Below are 19,119 nucleotides of genomic sequence, written 5' to 3' on the forward strand. Positions count from 1 at the left end.
TGATCCACTTGTTCGCAGGGGGCAACTAACGGCCAACCTTGTGTTATTGTTCTCTGAGTGGCCACTTCGGCCAACCTTGCGTGATCACTTGTCCAGGGGGAACTACGGCCAACCTTGTGTGGTTGCATGTCTGAGGGTCAGCTTCGGCCAATTTCCGCCTTCGCTTAATTCTTGTCCCAGCAGGGGCCTCGGCCAACTTGTGTGAATTGCGTGTCCTGGAGGGGGCAGGAACCTTCCGGCTCATTCCTTCTGATCGGGGAACCTTGTTCCCGTGCCAAGCCCTTAACGGCCACCCTTGTGTCATTTGTGTGTCTGAGGGGCAGTTTCGGCAACCTTGCCGTGATAACTTGTTGCCAGGCAACCTTACGGCCACTTGTGATTGCATGTCTTGAGGGGCAGCTCGGCCAACCTTGCGTGATCAACTTTCAGGTGGGGCAACTACGGCCAACCTTGTGTGATTGTGGTGTCTGAGGGGCAGCTTCGGCCAACCTTACGTGATCAGCTTGTCAGGGGGCAACTAAAAAAACGGCCAACCTTGTGTGATTTTGCATGTCTGAGGGGCAGCTCGGCCAACTTGCGTGATCAGCTTTGGTTGTCCAAGCACTACAGCCAACTTTGTGTGATTGCGTGTCTGAGGGGCAGCTTCGGCCAACCTTGCATTATCACTTGTCCATGGGGCAACTACGGCCAACCTTGTGTGATTGCGTGTCTGAGGGGCAGCTTCGGCCAACCTTGCGTGATCACTTGTCCAAGGGGCAACTACGGCCAACCTTGTGTAATTGCGTGTCTGAGGGGCAGCTTCGGCCAACCTTGCGTGATCACTTGTCCAGGGGGCAGCTTCAGCCAACCTTGTGTGATTGTGTGTCTGAGGGGCAGCTTCGGCCAACCTTGCGTGATCACTTGTCCAAGGGGCAACTACGGCCAACCTTGTGTGATTGCGTGTCTGAGGGCAGCTTCGGCCAACATTGCGTGATCACTTGTACAAGGGGCAGCTTTGGCCAACCTTGTGTGATTGCGTGTCTGAGGGGCAGCTTCGGCCAACCTTACGTGATCACTTGTCCAGGGGGCAACTACAGCCAACCTTGTGTGATTGCGTGTCTGAGGGGCAGCTTCGGCCAACCTTACGTGATCACTTGTCCAAGGGGCAGCTTTGGCCAACCTTGTGTGATTGTGTCTGAGGGGCAGCTTCGGCCAACCTTGTGAGATCACTTGTCCAAGGGGCAGCTTCGGCCAACCTTGTGAGATCACTTGTCCGAGGGGCAGCTTCAGCCAACCTCTCTTGCCCAAGTCCTTTCCCAATGTATAGGGATAATCATTCCTATTCTAAAAGTCTTGAAGTCTCTTTGCTATTGGATTAATTGAATAGGAATACAAACTTCATATCTGAATGCCAGTCCTCTCAAACCAGTAATACAGTGGGCCCCCGTATTTGCGTTCTCCAGACTCGCGGACACACATTCGCGGATTTCTCTTGGGAACGTTTCCCTGCATTATTCGCGGAAATTTTGCGCATTCGCTGTATTTTTTTATGAGAAATATCCACAAATTCATGGTTTTTTTTTAATCAATTTCATCATAAAATGCACATTTTGTGGTAAAACTATTAAAAAAACCAATTATGAAAATTTTTAGAGGTTTTTCTTGAGTTTTAACTAACAAAATAGGCTGTTTTTAGCATTTTTATATGGGTTCCAAACATTCACGGGTTCTAACTATTCATGGGGGGTCTGGTACGCATCCCCCGCGAATACGGGGGACCACTGTATATAGAGAGAGAGATATTCTAGTCAAGGGACATTATGTCGTTTTGATACTGAATAACTGTCCAACCAATGTCAATGCTCAGATCTTAGTTTACTCTACTGGAACATTGCACTTGAACATTTCACTTGAGAAAAGGATGAATTTGAGCTAGAGATAAATAATAATTATTATGGAAGCTCATTGTTTTTATTAGTATTACAGTACTTTACACACTGATACACAGGACAATAAGAATTGATACAGACAAAAGCTGCTGCTAAAAACAATGAAATTTACATTGTATATAATAAATTTGTTTTAAATTTACAAAGATTGGAGGCACAATGCAACCAAACTTTTCACAACTGAATGAAAGATATGGGGTTAATGTACGCATAAAATAAAGTATATATAACTTTTTGCATTTTAAGAAATACTTGAATGAAGAACATGAATCTACTTGTAACATTAAATACTTAAAAAATGTATTGTTTACTTTTACTTCTAACTAAAATCTTTTTAAACTATATTAGCAATTGTTATTAGATGCAAGGTCTAGTTGACGTACAATTACTTCACGGTCCTTTATAGCTTTCCATGCAATGTCTTTATCCTTTTTGGAGGGGGTCTTCTTTTTTTGACGTGCAGCTGCAATAACACGGTAAGCCTCCAGTACCTGAAGATGAAAAAAAAAGTTTTAGCAATAAAATTCTCATCAGTTTTAGCAATAAAATTCTCATCAGTTTGAACTTGCTTCAAAATGTTTTTTAGAATAAAAAATTTAATCCTTCATATAATTACTTAAAAATATGTAAAATTAAATTTAGGGAACAAAAACTGACAGAAACGGTACTGTATAATGTGATACAGATAAAAATATACTTTAAAAATGTGTATGTATTTCTTTACAAGCTTTATGAAGAAAAAAGGGAGTACAAGTAACCTTCTGTTCTGCATCTCTGAGTTTCTTTTTCAGGTCATGTCGAACCAAGGACTCCCTGGCCAAAGTCAGCAGTCGACTAAGCTGTGTTACATTATGAGATGACACTGCACGGAGTTCTGCCTGGCAGCGTCTCAGTTCTGACAAAATCTCATCATCATCATCCTGTGGAGTAAACAGATTACCAAAAGAAAGAACCTTTATTATGACTGGCACTAAAACCAACAAAAAAAGCTGAATTTAAAAAAAATAATGACTGATTAAAGGTACATTGTTAAATAAAGTTTAATAAAATAAAAGAAACTTGATAGAAAGACTCATTAAGAGGTCTGGTATTTGGTACAGCTAGGAGGTTTAACCAAGGATTTTGGAACAGACTGGCCAAAATGATGGAGGTTCAGCACATTGTGATCACCATCCAAGTCCAGTTCCTGCTGAATGGAGACAAAAGGCTACCCTGTAATTCTTCATTGCTGATTAGACCTTATATCTCATAATAATGAAGGACTAAAACGGTCAGGAATAATAGCAATGAATGCAGAAACCATAATTTATTTGACCAAGTGGTCAAGGCCCTACAAGGATTCAACTGCAGCTGATGCAAATCTGTCAAAGCCCCTCTCCTAGAGTAGATGCTAGGCAACCTCCAAGCATGAAGGTACACAGACTCAAGGTAATTATGGAACCAGTAAAAATGGGGTTGTTTCATAAGCTCCCTAAAGTGGGGTGGATTCTGGAAGTATCTACAATAAGATCCAGGAAATTTATAACCACTCCTTATGAAGCCTAAGAGGAATAGTAATGAATGTCATCTGGACGCCAGAACTTCACCAGGCCCTGCTGAAGCATATCAAGAGGTTGGAAGATGAATGTTTTCAAGCTGTCCAATAATTACAACACTGCATCTGTGGCACCACATCAAAAACAAATTGGTCTAATGAAAACCTTTCTAAAGAGAAATTTCAAGTTATGTATTTCAATGAACTGTTGTGCTGTACCCAAGAACAGAATGATACTGTGTAATGAAGTCTTTAGAACATCTGTAGTGAAAAGAAAACCATTATCAGAGCTCAACTGAGGCAGTACAGGTATACCAAAATTTAGGAGCCTAAACCAGTCACTATCACTAGTTAGCTGTCAATCCCTGGCTTAAATAGGAGAGCATTTCTACAATTCTAACATTGTAGCATTTGCTGTAATTTGCTGAGGCTTATGGCATTCCTCAATTGGGTCTACTTCCTCCTACAAGAACAAGTCTAAACAAGAATTCCAATACCAGCAAAACACAAGACCAGACTTGAGGTAGAGTTGATTTTAGGAGCCACACAAGTGGGCACAGCTGGGATACTAGAGTCGGTTCACTAAGTAGACTCTTGGGCGAGCCCAATGCCTACGAGACATTTGCTTGGTGGCCTCTGATTGGCTGGTACCAAGTGACTTAGAGAACTAGAAATATGTTTATATTCAGTTATCTCGCACAAGACAGGAAAGTTTTGGTCATACCATAGGATTCAGTATTAATTGTACAAAGAAATTTATTATTTTCAGTAACTCCCGAAGTGCTATAGAAGCCCTTCTAATTATTATCTAAAAAATACCATTACACAAACAATTAAATTTCCACTTCACAAATTATATAGAAATGTGGAAAGATGTTGGATTCCTGCCCTTATAGGCAGGCATTAAAGGAAATGAAGCCAATAAAACAGTCAAAGCTGTATGCTAACATTCCTATTAGTGATAACATCTCTAATTGCCCTTACAATTAACAATTGACAGGGCAATTAACAATTGACAGAATTACATGATGGTAATAAAATAGAACTCTAAGTCCTATATTTTTATATGGAACTCATTATATGAAAAAGAAAGACAAAAAATAATTCTGACTTATTTTAGAACTGACCACTTCCATTTGACCTGGAGATATGTGAGGAATAGCCCACATTATACAATCCTTCATGTACAATAATGCTAAAGTTAAAATTTTTTTTGTTAATGTCCATTATATACGTAATTGAGAATGAATGTCATGTTATGGAAATATCATTTTGAAAAAATTGTCAAAATCTCCAGCTTTATCTATGATCTGACTTATAAAATATTTAAAAAGCTGTACTAATTTGATAAAATCTAAACTTTACTTTGAATGAAAAACAAATCCTTTGGGCCAGCTCTAAAAGAGGTAAATAAATTACCTCAATGGTCTAGTTAAACTACTTAAAAAGTCAGCTAAAGTAACTATCTTTAGCTGAGCGGAGGCCAAAGAAGTACAGTTAACATGACAGTTTGTTTCAAATGTGGTTTGAGACAGTCTCATCAGGAGTAATGTAGTCCTTTTCTCAGATTGGTCTTTACATCCAGACATATACAAGGCTCTTTGGCAACTGTCAGAAACCCCTCTAGATGTCCTGTTTACGTACAACCATCATCAATGAATAGACCCTAACATATTGTTCTGGTACCTCAGTAGCGTGATTGGTATGGTCTTGGCGTGCCACCTCGGTGGCCATGAGTTCGATTCTCGGGCATTCTATTGAGGAGTGAGAGATGTGTATTTCTGGTGATAAAAGTTCACTCTCTACATGGTTCAGAAGTCAGTAAAGCCGTTAGTCCCATTGCTGAATAACCACTGGTTCCATGCAACATAAAAACACCATACAAACCAAAAACTTAATGTTCGATCCACTCAGTTCGTGCTGGCTGGAAGATAAATGCCTTTGTGCTAAGTCTGATGAGGGAAGTTTTAGACAGACTAGTTTGAGGCTCCAAACATCTCCATGACACTATTGGATACAAGGTGTAGTTTATGGACCCTCTAACAGTGAGTATATATGCATCCTACACTGGAGCCTAGATATAATGGACCTTTACTACAAGTAAACCCTTATAAATAGAGGCTTTTCATCTATCTTTGAAAGCTGTGCAGAATGGCAACCCTCAATCACTACCACCTGAAGTAAAGCCTGTTGATGAGGTTGGTTAAGTAGAGGTATTGATCCAACCAATACTTCTCATATAGTCTTAGCTTATTAACCTTTACTTTTGAGATGTTGAAAGAAAACTATGCTCTGCTTTTTTGGGATACAGGTTGGTTTTGTCTCATGGACTCAACAAAGGTCTTTAGAGTAGTAATTGAAAAGGCTTTGTCAGGATTTTGAAAGGGTAGTATGTACTCCAAAACATGATGAAACAACTTAAATGAGATCTTTCTTATGATCTGGAAAACCTTGTGAAGCCATTAAATCAAATTTTTCTTTTCGACCTTACCTGAAGGTATATGAAATAAATGGCAACATATTTATTATAAATTTTTGTCATTTGCAGTTTCTTCCCAAAAGTGAATTAAATCAACTTCTTTACCCAGTCAGGGCAATCATCTGTCACTTCAAAGAACCAAGACTTTCAGGAAAGGTTTGTCCAGATTGTCCCTTTCAACAGGATGAGCTAGAAGTAATAATGATTATATCATCTTATCAGCTCAAACAAGTTATTGTAAGCATCATAATGTAAAAGATGGCAATGCTACGCAAGTTGAATTGCATGTCTACGAGAACTAAGCTCTCTCAATTTTCTTGCTTCTCAAGAGAAATATGGATGTCAGCACCCTTTAAAGTATTTGTGGGTGCCATAACAAAGATATTTAGGTTCATAACCTTTGGACCAGCTAGTAGCAGAAGGTCAGGTTAGTAACAGCATTAACAGATTCTAAGTTCCTTTCTCATACTCATTATATAGCATCGTACTAGGCGTAGAATTCTCAAGGTTAATCACTACTATGCCATGAAGACTGGTAAAGGCTCATATTTACCAAAGTTCCTCTTTGGACATAATGTTCCACTTCTCTTATGTATTACATATTTTACTATTCAAGGGCTACATCTTCCTAAAATGACTCCTTGTCTTTAAATCTCCAACTGTCCAACAGATCCCAAGGAGCCTCTGAGGGTCTTGGATGCTAGTTTCCAACCTCCTTCCTGCCCAAGTTACTAAGTATTTACTTTGTAAAACACATGATTTATGATTTTTTTTTTACAATTGTACTTCAGTACAATGAGACCGCTCAATGGACCAACCAAACCAAAGCCATCAACTTGCATAAGTGGTGTGACCTTCTCTTTATATTTTATATTATGTTTTTCTTCATAATTTTGTTAGTCAAAATTGCAGTGTGTCTTTAATGCTAAGAAACTCAGTACACTGCAATACAGTTGAACAACAGCCTGTGAGAAAAGACATAAACAATTATCTTACCTCATTTCCATAATCCATTTCCATTACACCTTGTTCCTGCAGTTCTTTCTTTATTCTTTTCTCCAAACTTGAGGCACTCCCAAGGTTGAGGGACTTTATTAATCCTGGGCGTGTATGACCTAATCCATCAACACCTAGTTAAGAATTGCATAGAAAACAAAAACAAAGTCATTAACTCATAGTGTGTTTATTTAATCACTAAAAACCAGCAAATTTTCTTCCAAGCATATTCTAGGAATAAATACTAATCCTCCAGGATAACTGCTGCTTTTCGATAAGTAATAAATTTTCTTTCATGAAAAGATAAGACACAAGAAACAGATTTAATGAGTTACTACTCTAATAATATTGGTGCTAGTTTAACTCTATACAGAATAACAACAACAAGGTGCTGTATTTGATAACATAAAAGAACACATTTTATCCTCAAAAAATAGCTCAAAATATACACCAGGGTCTTACATGCAAATCTGAGTGTGTATCTGGTAAGCTAATGTTTACCCTGATGCCAGACTATCAGTACTTGTTATTATTAGGATTAGTTTATTTAGACCTCTAATCGTCCAGAAACACTGCAAAACTGGGAAAAGTGTTTATGTTTATTATGTAAATTTATAAGTTTTAAAGCTTTTGTGTGTAAAATCTTGATTATAAATGTATTATTTTTATTTTTATACATGCATAAATATGATACAAAGATAATTACAGCACCCACAGTTAGTGTATATGCTTTTACAGGATGCGATATTCATTCACAAAGTTACTGCACTTTTCAAAGATGATAACCCCTCAGAAACTTTGTTTAATTTCTGAATTACAAACTAGTACGTATACTACAATTAGTATAAGTTTTCATGCTTTTAAATGTAAAATCGATATGAAAATTTTTTGTATACAATTTATATTTTTGAAAATATGCTACACAAAGGCAGTAAGTAATTCGCAGTGTTTGTCATCAAGACCTGCATGATCATGAGATGGCATTGTTCAGTCTTGCTGGATTGATAAAATGAATTCGTTAATGTACTAATAAAACATATCAGAGACATGACTAAGAGTTGTCGTTCTGTGAAAATTACTTTCTTAACCTCGCAGAAAAGTGCTGGTGCAATGTGTATGTACTATGATACATGTGCATAATTACAGCACATACAGTGAATATACTTTCACAAGATGTGATCCCATTCACACTTTTTCAAGATGATACCCTTCCAGAGTTTTACTTCACATGGCCTGGAGATGATGCTGTTTGGTCAGACTAGTTAGATAATATGAATTTTTAGTAGTTACTGTAACTATTTTTATGTCAACCATTTATTTCTTGTTTACGGTTTATGTATTAAACTAACTTTTAAATGAAATTACAGTAACTTTAATTTCATTTAAACATTAGCTTAATAGTTAGGGAACATGATTCGGGTCATATTTAGTATTCAAACTCTAGAAGCATTTATTAGCATTTTTAGAGACCATGCCAAACTTATGCAAAACTTCCCCTTGTGTGAGGGGGTCTAGAAATTAACCTCGTGTAAGTTCGGGGTATTACTGTAGTAATGTATCTATTAAGCTCATTTTAGGCTGGGCCCTAGACTGAATATAACAGGTCTCTCAGGGTAAGGTAAGATGTATTTGAAATGATATTACTGTAGTGTTTTTGGATGATAGAGCATATTGTACAATATTTAAAATATTTGCTAATGATTTTCATTTTATTTTCCAGTTAAAGCAGACCGGAAAATAAAATGAAAATAATTAGCGAATATTTGAGAGGGAGAGAGAATCAAATCTTATATTTCAATACATTTCTTTTTTATATTTTGCTCACAAATTTAAATATTCAATAGAAAAGATGGAGAGGTGTTATAAAATGTTTTTTTTGCTATACTCAAACTGCTTTTGTTTTCTCATCTAAATTACAGTAAATTTATTACTAGATATTTTCTTGCTGTCCTATTTGCATGATTTGTCCAAGTTTTTTCTGACATAATGTAGTTATATAATTTGAGATTATTTGCTTACATGTAAACAAATACCCCCAAATTTTTCATCTCGCTATTCCATTCTGAAAAGGGTGGAAATGTGGTCTAACACAGAATTAAATGTGAGGTGTAATTTTGAAGTTATCAAAATTTAATTCAACTATAAACTTTATACATTATTTTATGATACCATCAAATGCTACATTCTCAAAAATAAAATGGAATTAAAAGGCTGCATTAATGGGAAAATATTAGAGTAATAATGAATAAGATAGGACAGCTAACAATCATTCATCCTCTCAGTAATACTTTTTCAAACCTATATTAAGTATGTATTAATTCTTAATTTGACAAAACAGTTACATTACTTAGTGTGTAACATGCAGTACTATCAAACAATTCAGAAGAAAATTTTCATGTCTGTGTAAGCAGTCAAAATAAATGTAAAAATTAACAACTGCTATATCAAAATTGCAATCACATATAAATACATTATGCTATATCTATAAATACATTATGCTATATCTAAATTGCATTCATATATAAATATATTATGAAAGTTACATAACATCTTAACCCTTTAACGCTGATTGGACGTATTAAACGTTGACATAAATTGTCTGTCGGGTGCCGATTGGACTTATGGTACGTCAATAAAAAAAATTTTTTTAAATTCGCGGAAAAATACTTATAGGCCTACCAGGAAAACTTTTGAATCACGCACCTTGGGGGATGCTGGGAGTTCACGGATCAAGGCGTTGTTTTGTTTACAATCGTTACGCAGGCGCGCAAGCGCGAATTTCTTTCTTATCGCACTAAAAAGTATCAGTGACACCTCTCAGAAATTATTTCGTTACTTTGACATAATTTTTGCACCATTTTAAATTAGCCGTTACATGGATAACTATATATGAAAATGTGCGCAATTTCATGTAAAATACAAGAAAAAATACTAATGATTGTAGCTTTTATCAGTGTTGAAATATTTTCATATAAATAACGATAAGTGCCAAAATTTCAACCTTCTGTCAACTTTGACTCTACCAAAATGGTCAAAAAATGCAATTGTAAGCTAAAACTCTTATATTCTAGTAATATTCAATCATTTACCTTCATTTTGCAACAAATTGGAAGTCTCTAGCACAATATTTAGATTTATGGTGAATTTATGAAAAAAAACTTTTTCCTTACGTCCACGCGGTAACTCTTCCGAAAAAATCATAAATTTTTTTGTGCGATTGTCGTAATGTTCACACCATTTTAAATTAGCCTTATATAAAGTTTTATATATGGAAATGTGCACAATTTCATGTAGAATACAACTAAAAATAACCCATAGTTGTAGCTTTTATCAGTTTTGAAATATTTTCATATAAATAATGATGTGCCAAAATTTCAACCTTCGGTCAACTTTGACTCTACCAAAATGGTCGAAAAACAATTGTATGCTAAAACTCTTATGTTCTAGTAATATTCAATCATTTACCTTCATTTTGCAACAAATTGGAAGTCTCTAGCACAATATTTCGATTAATGGTGAATTTATGAAAAAAAAAAATTTTTTTTCCTTACGTCCGCACGGTAACTCTTCAGAAAAAAATTACACATTTTTTTGTCCGATTGTCGTAATGTTTGCACCATTTTAAATTAGCCGTTACATAAAGTTTTACATATGAAAATGTGCGCAATTTCATGTGAAATACAACAATAAATAATTGAAGGTTGTAGCTTTTCTCATTTTTGAAATATTTGCATATAAATTACAATAAATAGAAAAAAAACCACGTTTGGTCAACTTTGATTCTACCGAAATGGTAAAAAACGCAATTGTAAGCTAAAACTCTTACAGTCTAGTAATATTCAGTCATTTATCTTCATTTTAAAACAAATTCAAAGCCTCTAGCACAATATTTAGATTTATGGTGAATTAAAAAAAAAACTATTCCCTCCCTCCGCGCGCAGATTCTCCGCCGCAAATCTCCGAAATGCGTATGTCGCATTCTCGTAATATTTGCTCAGTTTCATATTAGGCATTTCATAGTTTTATATATGAAAATGTGTGCAATTTCATGTAGAATACAACAAAAAATAATTGAAGGTTGTAGCTTTTCTCATTTTCAAAATATTTGCATATAAAAAAAACATATAAAAAAAATTCAACATTCGGTCAACTTTAACTCGTCCGAAATGGTAAAAAACTGCAATTGTAAGCTAAAATTCTTACAGTATAGATAGTAATATTCAATCATTTATCTTCATTTTGAAACAAATTGGAAGTCTCTAGAACAATATTTAAATTTATGGTGAATTTTTGAAAAAAACATTTTTTTACGTCCGCGCGTAACGAATTCATGCATCATTTTGTGATAATATTTTCTCTGTGTTGCTTTGATTGTTTTACAATGTGTTATATACCAAAATGATTGCAATTTATTGTACAACACAACAAAAAAAAAATTAACTTGTTAGCTTTAACCGTTTTGCTCACAGCGCGATTTGAATAAAATTATATATGAAATTTTGTTTTCGCGCTATCATATATCGCATTATTTATATATGATAATGATATTTTTTCATTTCTGATGGTTGCATACTAAACTTCAGGCAATGACAAAAAAGGAGCCAAAAATGAACTCTTAATCTTGAAAACTGAGCGCGCTGTGATTTTTTTTTTTTAAATATTTTTTCCGCTTCGGCGCTCACTCCGAGACCCTCTCGGCATACGGAGACGATTTTTATTATACCCCTTCGGCATTAAAGGGTTAATAGACAAATTAGTAATCTACCACAACTGGTCTTACCTTTGTTTTCAATATCTGAGACTAGCACATTTTCTTCCACTAAACCAGCAATTAATCTTTGTGTTATTGGTCCTAGTGGTGCAACATCATCACTACACCTACAATAAAGAAAAGCAACATGTCATGTAGATATGCAATGGTGAATGTTTTCATCCAGCATTGAAGCTGCAAAAACTCTGTAACTAATATCAAAACAAAATCAGACAGTAAATACCAAACGAAAGCTTGAAAAGTTTACTAGTCTCATATCCTAAATTATAAGTTTGCTACATATATTTGAAACAAACTGATATAAATGCACAAAAAATATATACATAATTACTAAAGATGAGACAATTTCATATGATAAATCAATAATTTTTAAACAATTGAAAATTCTGAGTGATTGAAAATACGTAACTTTTTCTATAAAATATTTTTTAAAAAATATAGAAATCTTTCTAATAAAATGTATTTTTTAAATACTCGGCTGTTAATAGTCCCCTGTCAGCTGGAGGACAACAGGGTATACTGCCTACTGACCCCTCTCTTTCAGGGTGAACTGTGGTTGATGCATCTATGTATTGCAGAGGTTCAGTCCTTGGCTCTAACCTGTCACCTTAAACATTCTGGAAACTTAGCTGCACAAATATAAAGTTTCTGAAAAGCGAAAGTAATCTGTTCTTCTTCCCATAGAAATCCATATCAGAAGCCTGGGGATCCAATGAAAACGACACAAGGCACAGAGGCAGTGGCAGCAAGACCCCTTGTATCATGTGACACAAGACCTTTTTTATTCAAAAAGACTTAACTTAAAAGCAAAAATTTGCATATGACATGTTCATTCAAAATTCGCTCACCATTACATCCCTACTTTCTTTTTAAAATAATGTTTTTCTTTATTGAACATAGATACAACAGTTCAGAAATGATAATCATAATAAAATTTGGTGAAACATAAAATCAATATTTTCATCATTGAAATACACATTTAACGTACAAAATTCAAAAGTTAGTAGAAAATTTTGTTTATTTGGTGTTTTTACGTTGCGTGGAGCCAGTGGTTATTGAGCAACAGGACCAATGGTTTTACATGACTTCTGAAACATGTCGAGAGTGAACTTCTATCACCAAAAACACACTTCTCTCCCCCCTCACTAGAATGCCATAGAATCAAACTCGCAGCCACCAAGGTGGCACGCCAACACCATACCAACCACACCACTGAGGTGTAGAAAATACAAAAATTATTAACAATTCCAAATTGAATTACAGTAATATGATTTTCATAACCACATGAGTGAAAACCCATTTATACTTTCCTCCACAAAACAAATAAATTCAAATTCAATGTAATATATTTTTTTTTAATTATTTTGATTTTACAAGTAAAAAGTAACACATTATATGAAACTCAACCAATTCCAGGATAGAACAAACACAGCTCAGTCTTGAAAACGTTTGGGTTTAAAATGTTACCGCTCACTACAGCGTAACATTGGCAAGTTCTTCAGTTGACGATGTAGATGATGAAGAATGGGTTGCAATGAAACTTGCTTATCAACATTTAAAACGAGATGCATTACTGGTGAGTGTTCTATCCTGGTGCTTTGCAGTAATCAATGAACCCTTTTTTGATACGACTGTTCCCGGAATAGGACAAAAAGGCGTATCCAACTTGTGGACTCTGTTGTAATTAGTTACTTGGTCACCTTGTTTAAACTTACGTACATGGTTTAGCTCTTCTGTGACTGTCTGCATACCGCTTATTCTTAGCCTTTGCCTTAATATCTCTCTTCCTGATGCTTGTATCCCTTGACTTCATGATAATCTGGGGCAATTTGTTTTCAATTTTCTGTTAAACCTGGGGAGACACCTGTGCTGGGGTGCGACGCGCTACTATACTTCAAAAGAAATTGGCTAATATCCGACTTCCACTTTTGACCTTGAGCATTCAAGGTTTTAATTGCCTTCATTAGAGGCTTCATAAAAGCTTCAGCAGGAGCATTTGACATGTGGTGAAGTGGCATAATTTTCTGATGCCTGAATCCATAGTTATGTGCAAACTCTGAGAAAACATGACCATTAAATGGAGCGCCATTATCTGTTTTAATAACACTGGGTATTCCAAATAAGCCAAAAATATTTTTATGTCTGACAGTCTCTGTATCTGCCTTATTGTTCATTAATTTCTCGACGACAGGATAATGACTATAGTCATCTATGACAACCATGAAGTACTCTCCAGTAGGGAAGGGGCCACAAAAATCCATTGAGACTTCATCCCACAGTTTCTTAGGTAAAGGGCTCAGTTTAATTGGATCAGGAACCGACTGAGGAGACACTGACAAGCATGCAATGCATGATTTGCAATTTTCTTCAAAAATGTTCATATATGGGACCCTAAGAGTTTCTCTTAACAATGACTTGCATTTTACTTGACCTTGGTGTCGTTCATAAACTAAGTCAATAACATGATGTTATAATGATTCTGGAAGGCAAAGTCGTGTACCACACAACAGAATATGAATTCCCAGTGTCCATAGATATAACTGATAATTTGTCACACTCGTTGATATCGTTGGTAAACTTCATCCATTTCACATTTTTGTTTTGACCATGAATTTCTTTGAACAGCACTGGTAACACATTTAAGAACACAATCCTTCTGTGTTGCCTTTGCAACATCTGCAAGAGTTAATGAACCAGGTACTGATGAGTATGCAATGAATTTCACAAAATTTTCAGCAATGCTTTTACTTGATTCTTCACAGAACGGATGTCTTGAGCAATAATCTGATATCATTAACTTTCCAGCATTATATTTAACTGTAAAATTATACATTGTCAAATTCAATCTCCACCTTTCATGCCTTGCTGATTGTATTTGCTTTGTGTTGTTGAAAATTGATTCAAGCGGACAATGATTAGTAGGTAATCAGAGTAAATGGTTTCCCAAAAAGATACAGATGAAAATGCTGGCATCCAAACACACATGCCAATGCTGCACATTCCGTCTGGATAGCCAGCAGGTGAGAGACCGGCTTCCATATGCTATGATTTTTATCATCTTGAACCACAATTCCTGAAACTCCCAAGGGACTTGCATCTACCACAATTCAGTATTTTTCTGAGGATCAAAATACACCATGACATTATTACTAACTAATGTTTCCTTTAACTTGTTGAATGATGCTTCTTGATCCAACATCCACTTGAATGAAAAATCCTATTGCGTAAGTCTTCTCAAAAGGTTCAGAAATAGTTGAATAATTCTTAATGAAGTGAGAGATAATTTGTCATACCCAAAAAACTTCTAACTTCACCTTGATTAACTGGCCTTATAACATTTTTGATAGCTTGAACTTTTTCTGGATCTGGAGAAGTACCGAGTTCTGAAAATATGTAACCATAAAACCTTATTTTATTTTTTCCAAATTCACATTAATCTTTATTAAGTGTCAAATTCTTCTCCTGTAGTCTTTCAAAAAGTGCTTCTAAATTTGAAACATGCTCTTCTCACATTTTGCCATGAATTGCTTGTCTAATCTAATTCTGAAACACTTAAGAGCCACACAAACACCAAAATTCAACCCTTTATATTGACATAGGCCAAATGAGTACCAAATACAGTCATATTATGACTATTGTCATCTAATTCTAACTTGTGAAAACCTTTGTAGATCAACTTTGGAGAACACCGTTGAACCATTTATTTCATTAATACAGGCAATCCCCGGTTATCGGCGGACTCGGTTATCGGCAGACTCGGTTATCGGCGGACTCGGTTATTGGCATCTGGCTTTATGGCACTCGTCTAGTGCCATAAAATTGGCAATTTATGGCACCATAGCATACCCAACAGAGGTGCCATAATGGTGCTTATGGCGACGATAACCGGTTAAAGGTGCCATAAATCGCCAAGTTTTGGTTAAAGGCAGAACCCCAACTGATAACCAAGGACTGCCTGTAATGTCATCAATGGTTGGTGTCACGTCTTTCACATTTGAGAGCTTTATTTGCTTTGCACATTTCAAAACATATTCTAATTTCATTAGGAGACTTAGGCTTAGGTGCAACTACAAGATTTGAAACCCATGGGGTGGGGCCAGTGACCTTTTCAATAACATTGAGTTTCTCTAACTTTTCTAGCTCTTTCTCTACTTGTTCTCTTACATGAAATGGTATTCTTCTTGGTGGCTGGGCTGTAGGCACTACACTTTCATCTATATGAAATTTAACTTGCTTATCTTTCTGTTTACCTAAACCACTGAAAACAGACTTGTACTTCTCACATAATTTTACATTCACATAATTTTACATAAGGTTCATTTGATATGGCTTAATTTCTGGTACTACTATGCCAAAATCAATAGATGTCTCGTAACCAATGAGTGTTTCAGACCCATCTTTCACTACATAAAAGTCTGTTGTTGTAATTTTCAAGCCATACTCGATAGAGCACTTGTATTTACCTACAACAGTTAGAGGTTTAGTTTGGGCAAACGCATATGCTTCAATTTCAGTTATCATCATCTGCGGCTTTGGATTCATTTGACATATGACTGATTGATGAATTGTATTCATTGTCTACAATTACTCTTGCCTGTACATCGTTGATTTTAGCATACACATTTGGCAATTTTCTAATAGAAATTACTTTCACTTGTGACTTTACTCCATAGGTAACATTAACTTCAAAATTTTCATCTTCTTCGTTGACTTCATCATCTACTATATCGTTCAGGTGATGTGTGTCGTTCTTAAAACGTTTTCAGCACACAGAGTCAAAATGATTCTTCTTGCGACAGTTGCATTGAACTCCGAGGGCAGGACATTTCTTGTTATGTGAATAATTTCCACCAAAGTTCCAGCATTTGGATGACAATGACAACGTTGCTTGTTTCTTGGGCGGGGCTGATTGGAACGATCTGTGTGGGCCTAGATTCCAGTGTTGCTGTGATGGCTTATGCATCGTCTTACTCACTAACACATTTGAACTTTGTGTCAGTATTCTTATCAATAACTCTGACTGTTTCTCTGCAATTTCAATAGTTCTGGCCATGGTTAACATATCATTGAGAGCTTTCTCTTCTTCTAAACACTTCACTCTCAGTTTGCTTGACAAACAACCTTGAATAACTTGGCTTTTGATTTCCCTGTCCTTATCAGCAAATTCACAATTTTCAGCCTTTTGTCAGAGCTGTGTTCCAAATTGATCAATAGTTTCACCACGATTCTGCCTCATATTTCGAAACTCATAACGTTCAAATTCTTTGTTTTTCTTTGGCTGCAAGTAATTTTAACGTTAGACCTTCTTTCACTTCATCATAATTAGCATCATCATCACTAAGGCCTAATGTTTCATAGATTTCAAAAACATCATCACCTGCATAATGCAACAATGGGGCTTTTTTCCTTTTTCTTGAGTCAATGGTGCAGGCTACAATCAGATTCTCTAGTTTTGCAATGTAGTTCGTCCATCTTGGACCTAGTGAATTTTCCTCTCAATGTATGTCGAATGAAGGAAAAGATGGAATCCCAGACATCTTGTAACAAATGATGCAATAACTTTTGAAGACGTTGAATAAATTCCACTGATCCTACCACCTCCACAGATCCCTCGTTGCCATAAATGTAACAGATTATACACACAAGGAGGGGTAAAATATGATACATAACAGACCTATATGGGATGGTTAAGGAGCATTTATTCCACTTGAGATACAGACTACAACTACTGGCTTTCAATGGTCAGGGCGGGTGCATAACACAGTCCAAAGATACTAGCAGATTCCCGGGCTTCACCGTGATTGGCATAGGCATGTGCGGGAAGGCGGTGCTTATGACATGTTCATTCAAAATTCGCGAACCGTTACAGCACCTGCGCCAAAGGCAAAGTTTTATGTCCACTGTAAGCCAGTGAGTAAATTCGGGTGCTACAACCACTTAATTTGAAAACTCTAATGGATTTTTCAATGTCTTCTTTAGCAGACATCCTAAATAGTCATCAAAGCCAATCAGTGTCAAACCAAAATCCACAACATTCCAGATCAGCAACAAAAAATGAATTAAACAAAAATGTCCATCATTCCTCTTAACATGATAGCAGAAACAGAACTGTGAACAACAGATGCATGAATCACAGTTTGAATCACAGTTCACCTTGGAAGGGTCAATAGACAGTACTATAACTAGACAATCTAGATTAGATCTTTTGTGTTTATACTTTGTCGTCCTTCACCTGGAGGAGGATTTTGATTAAGAGAGGAAAGATTCACTTAGAAATATATCATTTTCAATCTGGAAATAAAAAAAACAGAGAATTCTAAATTAAAAAAAAAAAAAAAACAATCACACCACTATAAGTATTGACCAAACAAAAAAATCCAAGCATCATGTGATCATGAGTAACTCAACCAAGTGACTTAACATCCTCTCAGCATGTTACTGTTTGGCCACAAGAAGGCAATCCTGATAATTTCCTCTATTTCTGATTATTGCCTGTCCAACAATTTACATAACTTGTACTTATTTAAATATTTAACCCTTAATGGGAAGATTGATCCTCAGGGGTAGTAATAACAACAGGTTTGGGGGTGGTGGATGGATTGATCCTGTAAATAAACAATTCTATTATGCGTCATCAATTTGGAAAGAATCAGGCAGGAAAGACGTGTCAATATACTTTTATAGCCCATAAATTCACTAATGGCAACTTTTACACTGGCTATAATCATGTCTGTGGGTGGCTCAGGACTTCAGTTCTGCTTGTGACTTGACGGGAGAATGTTCTGTGTCTTTCACATGACGTCTTTTTGTAAATTTGCTTGTAAATATACCAAGGGGTTACCGTTGGTTTTTGGTCTTGTCTTTTACGATAGTATGTCGGTTGTAAATGTAATTTTACAAAGAAAAGTGCAAATAAATATTAGAAAAAACATGTAAAAGTAAAAGAAGTAACTGAATCTTTGTTTTAAGTAAATTTACGTAAATATTTTTCAACAAATATGATGAGAATTTGTTACTACTTTTATTTCTTGTCTGTTTTGATATTGTGTAAGCAGTAATTATAATTTTACAAAATAAATTTATTTATTAGAAAAACTTATATAACTTCGTAAAATTTATGATTGCCTTGTAAAAGAGGCCCCACAAGGGGTTGTAAATAGTCATTTTCAACTTCTCATTAAAGGTAGGAAAAATGTTTAAGAATTTTTCTTCTTTCACCATGTACATTTGCATATCTTCCCCTTTTCAGTGATGTGTTTTTTTCATAAATTGGCCGACCTCAAAGTTTACCCGGAATGAGGAGCTGCATATTGATATATTTACCCATCCAGTAAGGGTTAAACAATAAACTTTAATCATAGTTGATATTCCTCTTCCAATCCCAACAACAAATTTAATATGTACCTTTGTT

At 35.6% G+C, this 19,119-nt stretch overlaps 1 protein-coding gene across 4 annotated transcripts in view; it reads right to left on the minus strand.

The window, feature by feature from the left end:
• Positions 1-1,928: 1,928 nt before the first annotated feature.
• Positions 1,929-19,119, minus strand: part of LOC135212697 (transcriptional adapter 3-like) — an 87,892-nt gene continuing 70,701 nt past the window's right edge. For all 4 annotated transcript variants that reach the window (XM_064246380.1, XM_064246383.1, XM_064246382.1 and 1 more), the window contains 4 exons: positions 11,718-11,815; positions 6,938-7,071; positions 2,687-2,848; positions 1,929-2,419 (listed from right to left, as the gene is read on the minus strand). In XM_064246380.1, coding sequence (XP_064102450.1) covers positions 2,273-2,419; positions 2,687-2,848; positions 6,938-7,071; positions 11,718-11,815 — 541 coding nt within the window. In that variant the 3' untranslated portion in view covers positions 1,929-2,272. The remainder of the gene's footprint in view (positions 2,420-2,686; positions 2,849-6,937; positions 7,072-11,717; positions 11,816-19,119) is intronic.

This window comes from Macrobrachium nipponense, chromosome 41 (genome assembly GCF_015104395.2).
Source record: "Macrobrachium nipponense isolate FS-2020 chromosome 41, ASM1510439v2, whole genome shotgun sequence".
NCBI lineage: Eukaryota > Metazoa > Arthropoda > Malacostraca > Decapoda > Palaemonidae > Macrobrachium > Macrobrachium nipponense.